This window comes from Podarcis bocagei, assembly GCF_964188305.1.
Source record: "Podarcis bocagei genome assembly, chromosome: 3".
Classification (NCBI taxonomy): domain Eukaryota; kingdom Metazoa; phylum Chordata; class Lepidosauria; order Squamata; family Lacertidae; genus Podarcis; species Podarcis bocagei.
Window position 1 is genome coordinate 84,130,915 of NC_138127.1, and position 22,384 is coordinate 84,153,298.

At 44.4% G+C, this 22,384-nt stretch overlaps 1 protein-coding gene across 1 annotated transcript in view; it reads right to left on the reverse strand.

The window, feature by feature from the left end:
* Positions 1-22,384, reverse strand: part of RPS6KC1 (ribosomal protein S6 kinase C1) — a 108,674-nt gene that overhangs the window by 33,658 nt on the left and 52,632 nt on the right. Inside the window, exons 8-9 of the mRNA XM_081185976.1 lie at positions 14,061-14,182; positions 9,548-9,640 (exon numbers count right to left, since the gene is read on the reverse strand). Coding sequence (XP_081042102.1) covers positions 9,548-9,640; positions 14,061-14,182 — 215 coding nt within the window. The remainder of the gene's footprint in view (positions 1-9,547; positions 9,641-14,060; positions 14,183-22,384) is intronic.

Consider the following 22,384-nt stretch of genomic DNA (forward strand, 5'->3'; position numbering starts at 1 on the left):
TGAAGCAACCTCATTTTAGAGTCATTTCTTAATGAATGGGCCTACGACTCTGTATTAATATTATCATTGCATACACAAAGATCATAAGGAGCCAAGCATTTATTTGGGGGGGGGGAATACCAACACAAGGCTAATCGGTAGTGAAGCCGTCAGCATAAAGGACAGAATAATAGCTTCTTTAACCCACAAGAGGGCTGGATCATTTGTAGGCTACAACATACCAATTTAATAACACTGCTCATGGCTTTGCTCACCTTTATAAAGACAAAAATCTAATTTGGACTAATTTGATATGATCGTCTTCCCAATCAAAAGCGCCCAACACAGACTTTCATTTCAGGATAAAACAACTGCTGTAACCAAGCCGTCATGAAATAATTACCTTTGATAGCATATCTTTATTGGGACAAATACCATTAAAAGAATGCTCCCTTTAATTCTTCCTGTACCTCCCAACTAGTATGTGGGGTGGCTCTTAATTGTCTAAACAGGAGTAGGTCACATGTTGACCACAAGCCACATCAACTCTTCCCCAGAATCTCCACAAATGACCTTGAGCACAGCTCACCCACATCCTATTCTTGTCCACTGCAGAAGCGCCATTTTTGCTGAGCTTTGCCAACTCAAAGCTGGAAACAATGGCCAACCACTTCGTCAAGCACTGCTCACCAATCTTCGATCTCCTCCTATTTTTCACGTCAGGCCTTGATGGAAGCAGGCACCAATTTTCTTGCAACTGTGAAAATTCTACGCTCAAAATTCACCAGCGAGGTAAAAAGAGGAAAGCCAATCCTAACAATACACACTTCCATTTTGTTTTAACAGAGAACTGTTCCTTTTAGCAACCTTTTTTTTAAAAGTAAAGGTAAAGGTAAATGACCCTTGGATCACAGAATCACATGGTTAAATCCAGTCAAAGGTGTCCGTGGGGTGCGGCATCTTGCTTCAGACCAAGGGAGCCAGCGTTTGTCCGCAGACAGCTTTCCGGGTCATGTGGCCAGCATGATTAAACAGCTTCTGGCACATGAGAACATCGTGACGGAAACCAGAGTGCACGGAAACGTCCTTTACCATCCTGCCACAGTGGTACCTATTTTTCTACTTGCACTGATATGCTTTCGAACTGCTAGGTTGGCAGGAGCTGGGACAGAGCAACGGGAGCTCACCCTGTCACATGAATTCGAACCTCCAACCTTCTGATCGGCACCCACATCTCTTTCCTTTTTTAGTAAATAGCGTAGAAGCAGATGCATTGGTATAGCCACAGAAATATCGTCTATTTTTATGAAGGCTCTGATATATGTATCACTAATACATGTGGTAAGATCACAGCATACCACCTCCTGGCTCACGTCAGATTTCATACGTTTCCATGGGCGGTGAACCACCATTTTGTCAGCATTCATGACTTGCCAAATGGCCACATGCCCAAGAAGCCACCATTATCTCAACTGTTTGCCCACCAGTGAAATTCTAGGCAGGTTTACCCAGAAGTCAGTCATTTGTGTTTAATAGGGCTTTCCCTTGTTTTTATGTCTTTAGGATTGCCATCTAAATCTTCACCTGACAAAATTAGGATGTTTTGACCAGGGAGGCTTGAGGAATATGATTTCTGTGAATTCCAATGTGAACTGACATGCCCTGCTGGATGAATTGTGAAGATCAGAATATAATTATCCTTCTGATTTTGTACTTCCCAAGATTTGGTGATACGGTTCTCAGCTAAAAAATTAAATGCCCATGCAGTTTTTATTGAGTTAAGAGACTCCATCAGTGTGATACGTTGCCTGGCTGTACCTGTAAAGGTAAGAAAGGTAAAGGAGCCCTGGATGGTCCAGTCAAACTTAACTGTGGAGGGTGGCGCTCATCTTGCTTCAGTGAACGTGACATCTGAAAACGAGCCCTGATTTAAAAAAAAAAAAGCTTTCTGAACTCTAAACCAACACAATCACCTCATACTTTAAAACCCTGATTAGCTACTACTTGTACTAGGACGGAGTGACGCAGCATCTCAACCCCACTGTCAGCCCTCAAAGGAGTCTGCTAGCAAGTTCTGCCACTAAGGATGCCAGCCTTCCTCACCATAGCTTAGTGGTAAAGAATCTGTCCTGGATAAAGAAGGTTCTAGGTTCAATCTGCAGCATCCCCAGGTAGGGCTTGAATAAACCCTTGCCTGAAACTCTGGAGAGACTCTGCCAGTCAGTGTAGACAATACTGAGCTAGGTGGACCCATGGTCTGACTCAGTTCAGTCGTATTCCCACGTTGAACGCCTTGCGAGTCGAATGCTTTGCCTCCCAAATGCCGCAGCCCTGGAAGTGAGTGTTCTGGTTTGCAAACTTTATTTGGAACCCAAACGTTCGATGTGGGTTCCGCAGCTTCCGATTGGCTGCTGGAGCTTCCTGCAGCCAATCGGAAGCCGCGCCTTGGTTTCTGAACGTTTTGGAAGTCGAACAGACTTCCAGAACGGATTCCGCTCCACTTCCGAGGTACGACTGTATAAGGCACCTTCTTATAGTCCCTTTGCTCTAGTCTAGATGAGCAAAGCAGAAAGAAAAGACTAGGCTATGATCCCCAAAGCGGCTGTATTTGGACAGGGGCCTCTGGTTCTCTCTGGTTTGCTTTCAACTGCTCTGCAGCCAAAATGGCACCTCTCCATAATGGCGCCCATCACAGTAGGACTTTGGGGCAGGATTCCAGGGTCCCACACAGCTATGTGGGGCAGAAGGGCCAGAAAACACAGAAGAGCCGGCGTTCCGCATTTAGAAGCGAACAATTTGATCCACTTTACCATCTAAACAGGGTGTGGGTGGGTGTCCCCATTAAGACCATTAAGAACTGAGCCTAAAATGACCAAACTGCACAACTGCCTCTCCGACAACTTAGTGAGGGTTTTTTTTATTAAAAAAACCCAGCTGACTACAAAACCTTTACTAATGCTTTAAAGACAAATATACAGATCACATTGAAACAGTAAGAGGAAAAACCAAGTCAATGCCTTCAAAGGCCTCTTTGTGCTTTGACAGTAGTTTCAGTCTCCAAGTCAGCAGTATAAAGCTCTAAAAATTGCATGTAAAATTAGGACAAATTATTGTAAGTGGAGCAGCAAGGGAACATTAACGATATCTAAGACAGTAACACGGTAATTTCGGAAGAGGGCAGGGCTGCAAAACAAGAAATAAAGAAATAATCCCATTTTATTTTTACGTCCCCAAAGTTGAGGATTGACACAAATACTGTTATTGTAACTTTGTAACTGTGCAAAGGTGTACCGTATTTTTTCCGTGTATTAGACGAGGTTTTTTGACTAAAAAATTGTGTCAAAAACTGGGGTTGTCCAATACACAGGTAGTGGGGGGGGGCTACACGCCACCAGCCAGCCGGCTGACGGGAGCGCAACTTCCCTCGATGCTGCTGCGCGCGGGAAACAATCTAGGGAGTGTTTCCTGCCCATAGCTGCATAGGGAGAGAAGCTCAACAGCTTTGGGTCGTCTCCCCTCATTTTCTTAAAACTGAGTCCCCAAAAATAGGGGGGGTCCTTATACATGGGGGCGTCTTATAGATGGAAATTTACGGTACTTAACTGGAAATCAAGGAACCTGCAGCCCATATGGATGCTTTAAAAACATTTCCACTGAAATAAATGGGGTTCAGTCCCAGGATTGCACAGCATTGCAGCCTTGGCTCCACATGAAGACTTAGGCTGGCAAAATCTAAATTACTCCCCGTTCCACCCCGTCACTATAAAATAAAATAATTGGGATCGAACAGTTTTGTTTACCAAAAAAAGGAGAAGGGAAGACAAGTTTTGTGAAAATAAATAAATGCATTTTTAAAAAACAAAAACTGGAGGGTTGTTTATTTGTTTTTAAGCTGGAAAATATCCACAATTTAGCCTAAAGAAAAGAGTTGATTTTTTAAAAAAGTAAAAAAACCTTTAAACACACAGAAATTAGCAACTGTTTCGGTATGCTAATTTTTTTTAATTAAAAGATACTTCTGCAGCAAGAGCTCTTTCATATGCACTGCTGACTCTTCATCAAAAGCAAAGTTTCCAACTTAACACCAGCCTAGCTGGTGGCAGCCTGAAGGTTTACCATCTGCTGCCACCCCAAGTCACGGTGGCCACCTTCAGAACATATGCATCAAAGCGCCAAGATAAGAGACAGAAGGAATGCTGCAGAAGTCAGCAGAAAGGGAGGGGAGCCGAAAGCCCAGAGGCGGGCAACAGGCAAGCCACCAGAAAAAGGGAATATGGCGAATCGCGAAGTCACCTTATTCAACTCCCAGCCAAGGTCACAAGGGACACAACTAGATGAACTACGAGCCAGGAATAAAATGCGCCTGTCTCCAGTCGGTTTTTCCTTCAACAGAAACTTGCATAGATGGATTCAGAGGGACAATTTGCGTATCAGGGGGTAGTAAAACACCCCACAGGGACTTAATTCTGCTTCCCTGGATCAGTTTTTGTTTGCAAAACCCCATAAGACATTCAGTGCTTTATGGGAAGAGGCGTAGCTCGGTGGTAGAGCATCTGTCTTGCATGCAGAAGGTCCCAGGTTCAATCCCTGGCCTCTCCAGTTTGGGCTGAAAACCCAGAGAGCTGCTGCCAGTCAGTGTAGACCGTGCTGAACTAGATGGACCAATAGTCCAACTCGGTGTTAAGACAACGTCCTAGGTCTGCACCTCAATACTTTCCATTGGCTGGTGTAAAACAGAATCCCAAATGGAGACCCAGGGAGTATAAAATAAAGAAATTTCACAAAGGTATCTCCGTCGGTAAAACGTGAGACTCTTAAATTTTAGGCTCATGAGTTCAAGTCCAATGTTGGGCAAAAGATTCCTGCACTGCAGGGATTGGACTTACGATGACCCTTGTGGTCCCGTCCAACTCTACAGCTCTATGCTCTATGAAACTGAGGGTCAGAGTACATGTTTTATATGAGAATGTGGCGATCACACAGGGTCCCCGGACGTTTGACGGTCTATTAATCCCTGTGCCACCACTGTGATTGCTTCCCCGCTGCCACCAACCTGTTTCTCTCGGGTACACACTGAGTCCAGGCAGTTGTTAACCTTAAACCAAATAAACAAGTTTATTTTATAAGCCTTAACAAATGGCTTATAAAACAGATGGTTTCTTGTCAGTCTCTTAATCTTAGGTTCTTACCGGCCTATACCTTCCTAATAACTTCTAACTAATTATCCCAACTGTCTATCTGACTCCTCGGAACAGATTCTCTCATTCTCTCACATCAAACTATCCCAACCCACAGACTTATCCTCCCTCTCTCTTCTCTAACACCGGACTAACTCCTTAACAACACTAACTCTAACTCTAACTCCTCCCCTTGGGTTCCCACTAGCCAATCACTTCACACTCATTTAACCCTTTCCTTATGACCCAGTATGATGTCACCTAGGAGGGCAAACACCACAAAGAAACCTGTGACTGGATTTCCCCTGTGTCACCTTCTTTACTTCAAAGCAGATACACGAGCTACTAATGTGATCTGATAGGGGGAAGCAGCACTGCAGGGGAAGCATTTACCCCCTTTCCCCCATGCCGCCACCACCCCGATCTATTTGCTCCACATACAATGAAGCTGCTGCTAGGCCCAGGGGAAAGGGGCGGCATATGGGCACCATACAGGAATTTGCTCTTTCCAAGAACTCAGAGAACGAACAGCATCTTTGCCAAGTTATAATTCCCAGGATTCTTTGGGAACACCATAAGACATGTAATGTTTGCTGCACGGCCTACACCTAAAGCAACCAACTTTTCTATCTCTGGAAACTTTTCCCCTGATGCAGGATGGAGAGGGGTGTATTTTCACCACACAAACTGGCCTCCTCGCAGACACGACTGCCAGGGTACTGAATTGCAAATCCAAAGAGAGATTTAATATTAAATGGGGATTGAAGTTCTTATCTTACAAATGTGGGAAACCCCCTTGCTTTCCTTGCAATTCGCTTTCGTCATCTTCTCCTTTTTTTCTGCCATGCATTGATTAAAGAAAAGTAAGACCACAAGGAGCTAAATAAAACTGGTTCAGTCTCTGGTCTGCCAGTTGGCTATTCCTGGCCCTAGACCACCTGCAAAAACCTCCTTCAGGCGGCAAAAAAATCCTCATTTGCTGGCTGCCCTTTCTTCCTCTTGATTTCTGCTTGCCAGCAAGTGAGAGCAAAAGAGAGGCTGAGCACATCTGGCAAGCTCTGTATTTGCTGATCTTGGGTTCTGTTTTTCCCTTATTTGCAAGGCTGGCCTAGAAGGCAGTGACTGTTGCCTTCCGCTAACAGACTGCCAGCATCTCATAGGTCTCTGCCGCTGAAGTGCTCAAGCTCCGTCCTGCTCCTATGCAAACAGTTCTGGCTTGTGCACCAGCAGTGGATGAATCCCACACATGGATGCACCCCAAGACTTGCAGCTATCTGCTCCATCCCTCCTGGTGAAGGATTAGGAGGTTAAGTCGTTCCTGGACCATCCCACCATCTTACAGATTTATACAGTATACACAGCTGAAAGCTATCATCGGCTTGGTCAAATTGCTCTTGCCGTCTAGGCTCTTTAATAAATACGCAAAGAAAGGAACACCAGACCAGATCAGACCCTTATAAGTAGATGTAAGCAGATGAGAATGAAAAAGACGTTGACTTACAAGCCTGACCTAATGACAGTGGAGGAAATGGAACTAAATTGACTCAAATCTAAGCGCTCTGACCAAAGAGGTCTGCAATCCAGGCAGCAAGACATTACTGAGAGGTCTCCTAGCGTTGCAAGCTTAATGCATCATACATCGCAGCGGAAAGGGAGATGTTACTAGTTATTCCCAAGGCCACACGTTTTATCGCACTGACATCCATCAGGTATTTGTATTTATTTCTTGTGTCTTTATTTCTTGTATTTATTTCTAACCAACAAGCAGTGGGTTGCCCACTCCTTCCCAACAGCGATCATATTTCTGAACATGGACACAATAAGAACATGATTATCAGTGCACAAGGTCCCTTACAGGGTAGCAAGAAGAAACATTGGTAGTCCCTGCCTGAATAGGCTAACAGAATGAAATATGACGTAGAGGAACACCAGAGGTAGAGGGGAATATGAGAGACAACGGTTATTGGAGAAGCATTCAGTCCAGTTTTGTGAGGAATATTGTTTTTGCTTGTTACTGTGTTGTGTATTTTTGTGTTTTTATATTGCAAACTGCCCTGTGATCCTCGGATGAAGGGTGGTATAGAAATTTAATTAATTAATACTAAGAAATTTGAGCCACTTGCAAAGTCCTGATCTGGCAATGGGTGCAAATGGCTCCAGCATCCAAACAGAGTGTTGGGACCTTGGCTGGGAGGGCTGTACAGAAAGAAACCTGCTCCCTCCCTCCTTCTCAGCTTAACATATCCAACTCCCTCCCCTCAACAACCATCTCCATTTCTAGCAAAGAGAGGACAGTCTCAGCTGCCAGAAGAATTCTAGTGCATGAGCCTAGTTCAGGCACAGGCAAACTCAGCCCTCCAGATGTTTTGGGACTACAATTCCCATCATCCCTGACCACTGGCTCCTGTTAGCTAGGGATGACGGGAGTTGTAGTCCCAAAACATCTGGAGGGCCGAGTTTGCCTATGCCTGAACTAGTCCATATGCTTTGGGAATCTGGCATTTTCAATATTTTGGATATCGAAGGGTTAGGCATCTGTAACCATCACTCAAAGTAAAATGTTATGCAAGTCAAGAGTCTTGACTTATATATAATATATGAAGACTCCTGATTTGCTCTGTGTGTGTGTGTGTGTGATTTCTATAGCAGGTCTCATGCTTCATATTCGTTGTCTCAATAATTCTTATAACCGTGTAAGTATGCTTATCCTAAGAAAGAGAGGGGATTGTTTACCTAAGTCAAAGATACAGAATGTCCCTGCTCACCATGAAGAATCACATTCCCTTGGAAAAGAGTTGCCAGCAGCACAGCAAGAGTAGGAGGAGCCAATGCTTGCTGTGGGAAAGCATACAGCCACAACCATTTCCCTCTCTCTCTCCATTACACAAACACACATAAACACACAGACACAAATACAAACACACCCTGCAGGTCATACATCCTCTGTCCCTGGTAACACTATCCTGTGAGAGTATGTGACTGAACTGGTATATGAACCAGGCATTTCCACCTCTCCACTGAGGTGCTAAACTCAGAATTTAGAGTACAGATCAAATGCACACATTATGAAAGGGCACATTTAAAATTTTCAAATAAATGAAAGAAATAAACCTCATCTGAGTGACTACAAGGAACCATCAAAAGGCTGGCAGATTAAATGCTGAATGAAGAAGTGCGCCTTTAAAAGTTAAACAGCCCATTTCATTAGCATGTCACCCAAGTTTGACTTGGATCACTAATTGGCTATACTTAACCAGGGCAGTCACTTTAATTGCAGCATCTCTTTGGTCTCTCAATTAGGCTTACAAGAGCCACATCTTGTTCATAAATGTTTACTCAAGACAAAACGAAATTACCCTGGATGGAATCTGGAGGTATTTTATCCCACATATACTAAAAATAAGGAGGTAGGGAACCATCATTTTCTGCCCCGTAGTTTTTAACTTGGGGGGGGGGGGGGTTGAAAAGAACAAGGAGAAATACCTTTTTAAAATTCACTTTTCTTCTCCTCTGTTGCCCTACGCCACACACACACACACACACACACACACACCCGCAAACCTCCAACTAACTCCCCAGACTCTCACACCAACTCCACTGAACGTATATATATTTTTCCATGTTTCCGTCTCACCTAATACCGAAAGACCAAAACTGCAGTCTTTCCTAGAACGTAAGAAAAGCCGTGCCGGATCAGGATATGTAGCCCATCTAGTCCAGCATCCCATTCACACATGTACTTTGTACGTATGCTGTGTACGCAGCCACAAAATGTTTGCCCAGTTCCAATACGGGGGGTGGGGAAGGGAGGCAAAACTGGAGCATAGCAAGTAGGGAGAGAGGGCCCATCCTAAAGGAACTCCTGTTTTGAAGTTAGTTCTGGGCCTCCCTTCAAGTTGCACCCAAGGTTGAAAGAAAACGAAACATTCATGCCTTGAGAACCTGTTTGGCAGCATTTGCAGCATTTACACTTACCTTTTGAGTAAAATCGGGACGTCATCTTTTGGGGGGACGGGATGCACAATTTTCCATCTTACTTTCTTTCAAAGCTGCCATTTCTGGAAGCAACCTGGCACCTTATTTGGCATGTTTTTAGCTACAGCATAGTAGCCGGGGCATAGCGTTTTTTTAAAATATAAAAATTTCACTGGGCCCCTTTTGCAGACTGGCACCATATTCTTTAGCTCAAATATATTTTGCATGACCTTACATGAATTGCTTAGATAAAAGCCTTTCCCTCCCCCCTTCTACTTTTGTTATTTTAAAGTGCAGATGCATTTGAGTCATTTTCCCTCTTTGTTTCATATCCTTAAGATCCGCAGCTTCAAAGACAGAATGTCAGCATGCAGTCGATTTATGACTGAACTCTTGAAGAGACACTGAAGAATTACCTTGTCAATCACCCCAAGGACTCTAAAGGCCTTCAGTTCCTCGGCAGGGCTCCTTAGGTTCCAAGAGGGCCTTGAACTTAGTGATCCTGGAGGCTAATGGAAGATATCAAAGATTACAACATCAATCAGGGTGGTACTTGAAGGAAGACTGCCTGCTGGAGCAAATGCCAGGCTGAAGGAAACTAAATTTATCATAAATCAGAGAGAGGGAAGATGAAAGAAGTTTGCTGTTTGTCCTTAATGCAAAAAAGGAAGCAGGGGGAGTTGATAGTAAATAAATCGCTGGGACACTGAAAATGGAAATGTGGCAAAAAGGAATATTAATATTTTAAGAAAAAAATATTAAGAATTTAGACACTTCTTTGTGCATGCAAGGAATCTCGGGTACATTGCTATAGAAACCCCACCCGTATCCACTACTCTGGGTTTGAAGGAAGAGGAACAAAAATAAGAGTGACAAAAGTATAGCAGAGAAACTACAGCAATGTTTTGCGCCATTATTCAGTCTTGACTTTCATTAGAAAAACAACAACCCTAAAACCCGAAAAGTGATTTGCTAAATAGCCTGACTTTAAACTAACTATGGATTGTGAACCTAATTCTTGTTCCCCAACCCTAAACGTATAAGTAACGGACATCCTTTCCCTCCAAGGAGATGCACTTAGTGGTCACAACTCCAAGTGGGGCAGAAGAGAGAGTTAATCTGCCACACCCCCAAATCAGTCACATTTTGACAGAAGGTAAAAATTCCCTAATTAGATTAGTTGTTTAAAAAAAGGTAAAGGACCCCTGACAGCTAAGTCCAGTCACGAACAACTCTGGGGTTGCGGTGCTCATCTCGCTTTACTGGCCAAGGGAGCTGGCGTTTGTCCGCAGACAGTTTTTCCAGGTCATGTGGCCAGCATGACTAAGCCGCTTCTGGCGAAACCAGAGCAGCGCAGGGAAACGCCGTTTACCTTCCCGCCAGAGTGGTACCTATTTATCTACTTGCACTTTTTTGGCGTGCTTTCAAACTGCTAGGCTGGCAGAAGCTGGGACCGAGCAACCAGAGCTCACCCCGTTGTGGGGATTCGAACCACTGACCTTCTAATCGGCTAGCCCAAGAGGCTCAGTGGTTTAGGCCACAGCGCCACCCACATGTTAGGAAACACCAATTCCCCTCAAACAGCTGCAGTTCCCAGTTAACTTTTGAGGAGGGATTGAGTGTTAAACCACTCAGAGAGCTACACTGAGGGGAATGGGGGGGGGTTTCCTAACAATTCTCAGCACCCTTAGAAATGACAGCTCCCAGAATTCTTTGGGGGAAGCCATGATTGATCAAAGTGCTTTGAATGTGTGGTGTGAATGTGGCCTTAGTAAAACCCCACCCCAATACCTCTGTTCAGACCATCTACTTCTGTGTCAATGCACAAGAGAGCAGTGAGGTTAAGCCAAGCAGCCCTTTCCCCCATTTTATACTCTGAGAAGCTGCTCCTCCTGGTGTCTGCATGAACAGCACAATTCTCTACAGGGAAGTGCAGCTGTACACCTGAAGGCTTCTATTTGCCCTGCTTAAAAGGGGAAAAAATGGTTCTAGTTTGTGGGGAGGTTTCAGGAGGGCAGGAGGCAAAAATAAACAAATGTCTTTTTCTTCTTTCTCACCTCCCTTCTCATAACCCCTCAAAAGCACTATGTGTGGGGTTCAATTAACGAATCCTGTCAGCAGAGGGCAGAGCAAGGACTTCTGCCGGCAAAATGGGGGCTTCCCCAATCTACTCCCTCCATGTTCCACAAAATTGGGTTGGAGGGGACTGAAAAAACCCCCAGAACAGTGAGCAAGGGGAGGGGATCTCGTTCCTGCTTTCCAGCATAGCTGTCAACTTTTCCCTTTTCTTGCGAGGAAGCCTATTGGGAATAAGGGAATTTCCCTTTAAAAAAGGGAAAAGTTGACAGCTATGCTGGAAAGCAGGAACGCCTGTCCTGACAGAATGATTGACATAGTGTGACATGGAATTTTTCCCTACATGGGAACCATTCCAGGCTGACTGAAACCCCAAACAGGAGCATACCAGATGGGGGCCAGAGATACAGTGTGACATTTTGTAAAATGTTAAACCTGCCTCCACTCAGCCATGACCCCGGCTGCAATCCATCTAAGTTTGTCCCACAGAATCCAGTGAAGACAATAGTCCATAGGGTTTTATAAATAGGAGGCTTAAGGTGTTGCCAGGCCCCTCCTATATAGGCCAGGCCGCAATGTTAGGCTCTGTGCTGATGCCTCTCTCAAACCACATCTACCTTTGACAAAATGCTTGAAATACTTGTGGTAATTATACAAATTTCCACACAGGAGTTCCTGCTATGCAATCAATTTAATCTTTGGTTAAGTGGACCTACATTCTAAGCTTGGAAAGAACCTGAAGGGAATTTAAGGCCAACCCTGTACCATAACATCCCAATGCACAAATATACCGCTAAAAATTAAGCAGCCCTCAGGTGGAGGGAAAAATGTCCTCCAAAGCTCATCTGGGGAGTTCTATTGCAGTTGAAGAGGCTTGTTTTGTTTTTTCTCGCCCCCAAAACCCTCCCTCAAAACAGAAAACAACAACAAAAGGCAATCACCATTCAGCGAGGCAGAGATTAATTTACCCCTTTGCCTATTCACAGCAACTAGCTGCCTTCAACTATTCTTAGGGTTGTTCAAAGTAAGATGAAAGACTCATTTGCCCTTTTTTGTCCTTCTGTGATACAAATGTAGACAGACAGGAAGTTTGGAACTTTTAACGTTTGCTACATGAGAGCAGTCATCGACAATCACACACAGTTTTGTGTGACTGCAGCAAAAGACATCTAAGCTAAGAACAGAAAGGTCCTCGGGGAATCTTTTATTTTATTTTTTGGCTGTTGCCGAAGAAGGGCAAAGTCAAGATTTGTTAAAGGATGTATCTCGTTCTCTCAGTTCCAAGTCCAAGAGCTACCACCCCAGTTCCTGCAAATGTTTTAACGATCACTCCTCGCTGGAAAAATCCCCATGTAAAGATCGCACTGAAGATGGCTTCAGAAGCGCCTTAATGTTCAAAGACTATCATATCACCAAGGTGTCCCTTATCATTACTTTAAAAGAACATCTTCTCCTGTGCAATCCTGTCTGCCTGCCTCCCCTCCAAATCAGAAGGAAAGGCTCCTCCGTAACCTCCAACTTAAAAAAAAAAAAAGCTGGGATGTGAGATTGTGCTTTTTCTATTGTTGCATCTACAGTTTGGAAGTTAACACCTGAAGAAATCCACCTGCAAACTTCCTTGTTCTCACCCTGCCCAAACAACCCTTTCCTCAGAGAGTGGTGCTACTGCCGTTTTTGTGCCCCCGTTTAGGAATCATGCAGTCATAGAATTGTAAAGTTGGAAGGGACCCCAAGGGTCATCTAGTCCAACCCCCTGCAATGCAGGAGTCTCAGCTAAAGCATCCATGGCAGACGGCCATCCAACCTCTGCTTTAAGACTTCCAAGGAAGGAGAGTCCACAACCTCCCAAAGGAGCCCATTCCACGATCAAACACCTCTTACTGTCAGAAAGTTATTCCTGATGTTTAGTGAAATATCCTTTCTTGCAACTTTAATCCTTTGGTATGGATCCTACTCTTCAGAGTGGGAAAAAGAAGCTTGCTCAATCTTCCATGTGACAGCCATTTAGATATTTGAAGGTGGTGCTCGATACTTGGGACTGGCCTTTTTTATTTATTTTTTTCATTTGTGAATTGCGATCTTTAATCCAGCATTCTTCTTTCTTAAGCTGAAAATCCACGAATAAGCTAAATAATTGCTGATGAGCCAAACAGGACAGGGAAGCTATGGTCTGCCTGAAGCAAAAGTCAAGATGGTGCCCACCAACACCCCTAAATACCATGCACAAAAACTGGCAGTAGACTCTGACTCCAGTGTTGATGGCCAAACACCATCCTTCCCTGCACCTGAGGACAGCACGTGGCACAGCGCAAGCCACATGGCAGACACAGCTATGTTTCCCTTGCATTCCCTGCCCCCAAATCTGCCACCTGAGATAGCTGCTTCCCTCTCTCTAATGGCAAGGATAGTGCCTTAATTATGGGCAGCCTTCCCTCTCCACTTCTGCAATGCTTTGGTCCAAAGCTGTACATATTTGCTTATCTGGCAGAATCCTGCTTCTGTAATTCATAAGGAGAAGCAAACAACTATGCATGGAACACATACAAACACTCCAAGAGAGATTACAGCCGTACCTTGGAAGCTGAACGCCTTTGCGAGTCAAACGTCTTGGCTCCCGAACGCTGCAAACCCGGAAGTGAGTGTTCCCGTTTGTGAACATTCTTTGGAACCCGAATGTCCAACAGGGCTTCCGCAGCTTCCGATTGGCTGCAGGAGCTTCCTGCAACCAATCGGAAGCCGCGCCTTGGTTTCCGAACGTTTTGGAAGTCGAATGGACTTCCAGAACGGATTCTGTTTGACTTCCGAGGCACAACTGGACATTATTTAGCATTTTGTAAAAAGAAAAGAACCTACTCCAGAAACCGAACCGTCTTCTGATGAGGGTTTACAATAGAGGCTTGAAATTTTTTCTGCTCTCATCAGATATTCCGAAGTCTTCCTCTTCACTGCTTCGCGGCGTGTTGGACTTGACTCCCCTGTGTGATATAAGACAAGAGTGTTAAAAATCTGCCACCTCTGAGATTTTGTCTTCCTGTAGATTCAGCTCAAATCAGTGGGCTGCATCCAAGGCTGTTTTTCTGCTAGAAAAGTAAAGTTCTGCTCATGCAGTGGTTCTCTCCTCTCCCCTACAGAGCCTACACACCGCCTCAAAATCTGCGTCAGAGGATTGGAGGACCTTCTGGAGAAGATTTTACAGGCGCACAGGAAGGGAAGAGGAAGTCCAGTTGTGCAAGCGGAATACCACACGTTCAGTGCTGGCAACAACCCAGTGGTTTTCCATTTGTATTCGAAATCATAGTTGTGAGTTGCTGGAAGCTTCCAACTACTAAGTAATTCTACCTAGTAGTATTTACATAACCTCCAACTACTACTGCTCAATTTGGCTTCAGTATCACAGATATTCATAAAATTCATCTGGGATTGTTTGCATTTGCATGATTCACCTCTATCAGGAAGTTTTTTTAATGTTTGGCATTTTACTATGTTTTTAGATGTGCTGCAAGCCACCCAGAGCGGCTGGGGCAACCCACCCTGATGGGCGGTATAGAATTAACAAAATTGTTATTGTTGTCACCAAATTCTGGACATTAACATCTATTACACACACTCACATACACTCACACACATATAGAATTTACCATCTCATTCAATGCTAACATTTTCTAGCTTAGAATTTTTGAGGTGTTAAGGATAAAGTTGAGGATTCTATTTTCCTTGTTTAAATGAGAGAGACTGCTGCTTACAAACAATATATTTTGAGTTTGTAACAGCTAAAAATTAACATGCTGCACATGCCTCCAATTCTATTCATCGCATAAACATCAAACACAAGACAAAGAAATTGCTAATTATTATCAAATTGTAAACATTCATATTTCTAGCACATATCTTGAGGTATTCAATAGGCATTTCTCCTAAGTTCACCTTAAGATACTTTCTTTTTTTCAGTGCTTTGTGGGTTCATATGTATATAGGAATACAAGTGTTAACTGCGTTAAAGCTTTTAATTTTTCTTGATGGCAAGATCATGCAAGGTCACCCCACTTCAAACAAAAGATTCATTTTCTATTTAGTTGTTTTCCTAGATACCAGCAGATATTTGTGTTTCATTTGATAAAGATCAAAGCTTTTCACCTAAATCAGTCAGATTCGAAAAAAGAAAAGAAAATGAGCAATGTCATTTTAAATGTTTGAAAAAACTAGCCTCCTCTGAAGAAAGATATAAAAAGTGTGTTAATGCTGATGACAGAGACCTTCAAATAAAAAAAAAACCCTTCGAGATTCCTCTTCTCTCTCTCTCTCTCTCTCTCTCTCTCTCTCTCCCTCCCTCCCCATTTGCTATACAGCAGCTGTGCCTCACGCAAATTCACATGAATGAAAATATTTGGGCGAGAAACCACCCCCTTAGCTTGTTTTCCATATGACTTTCCTGTAATTATTTTGTAAACTGTTCGCACAACAATATATAAAAACATCTGCAAAAACAGGTAATTAATGTGTCAAGCTAAACTAATGCATTTTTATGGTGGCCATGCTTCGTCAACTGTAATTATAACTCTTTTTAAGCAAATGATGATGTGTTTGTTGCAATGTGAAAGTGGTTATTTTAGATGCTCTGTTCACCGTTACTGCAAACAGAATATTAAAAAAAAAGGAGGGGGGACTCGACACAGCTTACTACGCAACATATACAGGCTTCTAGCCATTTGCTTCCCCTCGTCGCAAACCATCTTGTTACGCTTAAAGGGTTGATCTTTCTTTTATTTGGAACAGCATCTGAGCTGGTCAGGTCAAATTGAATTCTTCTTGGCCACAGAAACAGAGGTCACTGCCTTGTATTGGCAGTCAGACCCTTGGTCCATGAAGCTTAGGATTCTCAACAACGACTGGCAGCACCTCTCCAGGGTTTCAGTAAGGGGCAACCCAAAGTCCTATCTACTTGGGGACCATTTTGCCTCCAAGGGCCAGATCTTTATCAGGATCTGCTGCAAGGGTTAAATCTGACAGGCGGGTGGGGTTTCAAAGCATGTTGGGACTTCAACCCCCATCGTTCTACCCGGACACTGAGATCCAGCGCCGAGGGCTTTCTGACGGTTCCCTCATTGCAAGAAGTGAGGTTACAGGGAACCAGGCCTTCTCGGTAGTGGCGCCCGCCCTGTGGAATGCCCTCCCCTCAGATGTCAAGGAAATAAGCAGCTATCTTATTTTTAAAAGACATCTGAAGGCAGCCCTGTTTAGGGAAGTTTTTAATATTTAATGCTGTATTGTTTTTAACACTCGATTGGGAGCCGCCCAGAGTGGCTGGGGAAACTCAGCCAGATGGGCGGGGTATAAATAATAAATTATTATTATTATTATTATTATTATTATTATTATTATTATTATTATTATTATTATTATTATTATTATTCAAAGTGCTTGGCAGGCAGCAAGGTGATGCTAAAAGGCTTTTTGCTATGTTTCAGCAGCAGCTTCAATACCAGCCCCTGGTTGCTGCACCCTGGAAGCTGCGGAAGGGGATTGATCGGCAGAGCCAAGCCTCACCCATGTATGAGTTCAGGTACAGGGTACATGGGTGTTGCTTGCCCAAACTAGCCTTGCAGGCCAAATGGGGAAAGTTGGGTCTATGTGGTGCAGATACACCAACCCTGCCCTACCTTGGAAATAGCGAGGATTGAACCTAGGAACCTCTGAATGCAAAGGAGATGCTCTACCACCGAGCTACAGACCTCCTTCTCCAATCGAACCTGGGGTCTTCTGTATGCAATGCGGATAAGCAGAAAAACCTGTCTCATTCTCCACCCCCTCCTTCTGCCCCAAATATCCAAGGGCTGCCTCACAACCTTATGCAGGAATAGTGTTTCCTGCAACAACACTAGTTTCGACACTGGTTTTTTTGTACAGCCAATACAGTGGTACCTCGGGTTAAGTACTTTATTTGTTCCGGAGGTCCGTACTTAACATGAAACTGTTCTTAACCTGAAACACCACTTTAGCTAATGGGGCCTCCTGCTGCTGCCGCGCCGCCAGAGCACAATTTCTGTTCTCATCCTGAAGCAAAGTTCTTAACCTAAAGCACTATTTCTAGGTTAGCGGAGTCTATAACGTGAAGCATATGTAACCTGAAGCATATGTAACCCGAGGTACCACTGTACCTCAAGTATGATGGGCAGAGTATTTAATCTGTCCAGTGTTTAAGCTTAGTAATTCATTAAAACATTTGGCTGTAACTGAATTACATCATGACCTATGGTGGGTCAAAACTGCAGCACTAACCAACTATAGAAAGTTAATATTGCATCTCGAGCCTTACTTACAGAAATAAGATAATAATTTGAAAAACTACCCTATAAAAGCACACTAACTGAAAACAAGATGAGAGTTGCATTCATTCATTTATGGTACATGTCAACTACATTCCTTGGTAGGCTTCAAAAGCAAATGAGATAATCAATTTGTGTTGTTGTTTTTATCAATAAAGAACTCTGTTAATTTCACAGTAGAGGCTTCAGGGCTCGACAACTGCAAGCAGAGGGATGAAGCGCTCTCTGTGTGGAAGTCATTTGTTCAGGAGAGGCCATTTGAGGGAAGTAGCATTTGATCATCAATAAACGCCAGTCACATTAATAATAATAAAATATTAGAAGCTCTAGAATTGCCTTCCTCCAACCTGATGTCCTCTAGATGTTGTTGGAGTAGAATTCCTATCACCCCTAACCCCTGGCAATGGCTGATGGGAATTGCAGTCCAAAACATCTTGAGGATTCCTGGATGAGGACACCATCTTGAGGACTCCAGTGCATGTAGGTTGCTAGACTAAAAGATTTACAGAAAAAGTTTTGGAGATGTGATATAAACTATAGCTCAGAGAAGTCTTCCCACTGGAGCCAGGCACCATTCTGCACGTCTCCTTGTTTCTCACAGAAAGAGTATTTCAACTGCAGCATAGTAAACACAGCTGTAGTTTTACCTCTCCTCACCTTAAAATGGTAGCAAAACAACGTGGTTGGATCCTATGACAGGGTATCAGGCGATGTCTAAGGTTGTGCAAGCGGGGTTCATTTTGCCCAGTGGGACTTCCATTTCCTTTCCCTCCTCCGCCACCCCATACCACTTGTGCCCCCAAAACCTGCTTAGAAGGTGTCCTCCTTTCCACCACCAAGCATTGCAGCAGAGCAGAACACAGCTCCATTTAGAAAACTAGAAAATGCTCCACTGTAATTTTGAAATCCCACTCCTAACATTCATTATCTAGTTATTCAATGTATTTTACCCCGCTCTTTAGTACACACACACACATACAGAGCTTCCTGAGAGATTTACAAGAACAGCTGTAAGACATTCCTGCCCTCAGGTTTGCAATATAAAAAGACACAAGGGAAAGGGGAGAGGGGTGGAGAAAGGGAGGAAGCAAGCTGAGGCTGGGCATAGCCTCATCAGATAGCTCTGAACTACTGTCCAAAGGCCCTTTAAGGAAGACCCATTGAGGTGGGTTTTTCCCAATTGTTGTTGTTTAGTTGTTTAGTCGTGTCCGACTCTTCGTGACCTCATGCACCAGAGCATGCCAGGCACTCCTGTCTTCCACTGCCTCCCGCAGCTTGGTCTTCAAATCACAGCAGCATGAGAATCATGCCACAGGGCAGGAGTCCCCTCGCTGCTGGTTCGGGATGTAAATAAGGTTTTGGCCTTCTATGGAGAAGGAAACTTTCCTTTGACTATCTCTCAAAATCAAAGATGGAGCACTTCCCAGAATCACTACTGCCTCTTTCTTTAGGCTGGCAGTTAAAGGTGACGTAAGATAATTTTGTTTCCTCTTCTTAGCTGGTTCTGTGACAATGGGTGCTTTATTGTTCTGGTTGAAATTTCAAATCTGGGCTTTGGATCAAGACAAAACATGGAGGGAGAAGTAACAGCTTCTTACTGCCGACAAGAAAACAAAATGGTGCCAGAAGCGCTCCGTGTTCCAGCATAAAGACTACAGAAACAGGAGGAGGCTGTTTTCATAGCCACGTTCTGAGGTTGTTCACAAACAACCTCTGAACAGTGGGGAAGGAAGGCGCAATATTTTCCAGTTCCCTTTGCATTCTGTTCTGGAAGAGCTTTCAATCTAGCAAAGGCAGAGATGGCCAAGAATCAGAGTAGCACAAAAGGAACTTGTTAGGCAACAAAGAGGAACCTAGCAGACGCCTGATCCCGGGAAACCAGCTACAGCAGCTTGAACAGCAAACATAACTTTAGATACAGGGGCTGCAGGAAAAATATTTGTATTACACACTTCCTGGAAGACACTGAAGTATCTTCTTTTTTCATTTTTTGCAAATTGAATTGCAAAAAAGGGTAAAACAGGGAACCTGTGGCTCTCTAGACGCTTGGACTACAACTCCCATAATTCCTGGGCACTGACCATGCTGACTGGGGCTGATGGGTCTCAGATTAGCTACCCATAGCACCGGGTGTACTTTGCTGCCTTTGTACTAGGACCTCTTCACACATTGCTAAACTTCCATAGACAAGTCTCTTCCTTATAGGAAATTGTGAGCCGGTGTGGTGTTTAGTGTCAGTCTAGGGACTGGGAGACCGGGGTTCAAATCCCCACTCAGCTATTAAGCTCAATGGGCGGCCTTGGGCCAGACCACTGCCTCTCAGCCTAACCTACCTCAGACTGTTGTTGTGGGGACGAAATGAGGACTGGGGAATTATGTGTGCCACCTTCATCTCCTTGAAGGGAAAAGATGGAACATCAACACAGTACATAAAAGCAAAATAGGAATAAATAAAGAGCAACCAGATGCAAGGAGAAGGGCAGTGGAGGTGCTACTAGGGAACACTACCCAATAGGCCCATGCAGTGCTCTGGGAGAAATGGCAACAGGGGCCCAGAACATTCCCAGGATGCTCTGTGGCAAGCAGAGATTTCGCGGCCAATATTTATTTATTTAAAATAGTTTCCATTCCCTGCTTTCCTCTACAATGCTCAAGGCAACCTCGCAAAATAATAAAACAGTACCCTGTCAACTTGGGAAGAATTCCCTGAAGGGGGGAAATAAACAAATAGGAAAGCCACTGCTTTTGCTTATAAAGGAATCAGATTTCTCGCTTGCTGATTTTTAAATCAACATTGAAGACAGGGCGGGCAACGGAGTTATGTGGCACATGGGTCATTCGAGGACTACCGCAAAGGGTCAATTAAGAAGGAGGCTGCTCACTAAATCAGAGGGCGATCAATGGGCCTGGAGGGGTGTACCGACCTCAGACTGCTCTGCAAGCTGATCAAAGACAGGAGGGGCAGCAGCAGGAGGCCCGATCGTGACTTTCTCTACAACTGGAGCTGCAAAGTCCAAGCAGAGCCAGCGCAGCTCCACGGCAGAGATGGGGAACCTATGCCAGGTGTTGGTGGGCTACAACTGCCACCATCCCTGTCCACTGGTCATGGTAGCTGGGGCTGATGGGAGTTGAGCCTGGCAACATCTGGAGGGCCACGGGTTCCTTATCCCCGTTCTGGCTGTTGTCGTGTATGCCAGTGGTAGTCAAAAGGATGGTGGTCTCCATCAGCCCCAGCCAGCCTGGTAAGTGGGGTTGTAGCAACATCTGGAGACAACCATGCCGGACATCCTTGAAGTAACCCATCTAACAGGGTTGTGAACTCTGGGCCTCAGCCATGCAGTTACATTAGGGGTGAGGAGCCTTCGGCCCTCCAGATATTGTTGGATTACAGCTCTCATCGGCCTTGACTATTGGCCATGCTAGCTAGGGGTGATAGGAGAAAGGGGCACGAGTGGCAGCTTCACACACGAGGGTTCCTAATAGATACATGTGTGACAGATGTGGTTTAGCAACATCTGGGGCCCCACGTTACCCCTGCCAAGTATCTCCCTAGTCAAAACACTAGGAGCGCCACCATGAAACGAAGGGGTTTCTTCTTATCTATCGTGCTTTTGTTGTGTTTCTGTTTTGAAGGTCATTACCCAGCCTGTGCTTTAGGGTTAAGTCGGATTTCAAATATATAAACACACAGCTGGATCATTTCCAAGCCAAAGCAAAAAATAAAATCCTTCCGTCTGGTCCTGCTCTCTTGTTATTTCACTGGACACTGTCGTTCTCATTCTCTTTCTCTCTCTCTCTCTCTCTCTCTCTCTCTCTCTCTCTCTCTCTCCTTGGACCATCCCCAAGGAACAGAATTTGGGCCAAGAGGTTTCACTCCTTGTACCTGAGCCTTGGGCAGCCATCAGGCGCTACCAGTTTTCCAGCTTCCAAACGGAGACTGGCAGGCGACCGCTTTCGCCCTGAAGTGACAGGCAGATCAGTTTTCTTGGAGAGACTTGTAAGTGGAAACCATGTGACAGAAGAGCGACGAGGGACGGCGAAAAACAACAGCAACAATGCCGCACCACCAAAGGGTTCCAAATCCACTGATAAGCAAGGGTAATTTCCTTGACAGTTCTGTGCCTCGGAAGATCCGGCTCTCTTCAGCAACTTGGCACCATGGCCAACATTTCTTGGTAGAGCTAAGCCCAGGATGAAAGGGTGAAGCCACAGAGATATAGGCACATCTCCTTGAGTTTCAATTTCTCTTGGTTGGAGAGCACGTAAACGTTAACACCAAGGGGTGGGTCGTGGCTAGGAGCATCTCTGTTGAACACAAAGGGGTCTCAGGTTCAACATGCTGCCAGCTGATGTAGCCATGGAGATGGACCGAAGATTCATATGTAACCAGAAAGGCCAGTTCAGATGATGGATCCAAGAGGGAATAGCAATGCTTGCTTCCACTGTTGAGTGCTGAGTGATGAGGAAGCTTTGCTCTGGTTATTAAGAAATCGGGAGGTTTACACTGATGGGTTTAAAGCAGTGTTTCCCAAAATGAGAGGTGCCACCCTCTGGGGGATGCTGGAATGATCCAGGGGGGCGGTAGTAGCCTCGGATGCAATTGCGGGGCGTTGAATAAAAATAAGGGGGCAGCAGAAGCAAAAAGAAAGAAGGTTCGTCCTTCTCATTAGGATTATTTTCAATGCTATTCATAGTTTCTACGTTAATATTATTCTTCATTGTCTTAATTTTCTGTGTGCAATGTGAATGTTACTTTGGTTGATTTAAATAAAGAAGGTGTCTTCTTTGGAACAACATCTTTCTTTACCATGTCGTAGGATGTAGGTAGAAATAGAGATACATAAAAGAACGCAA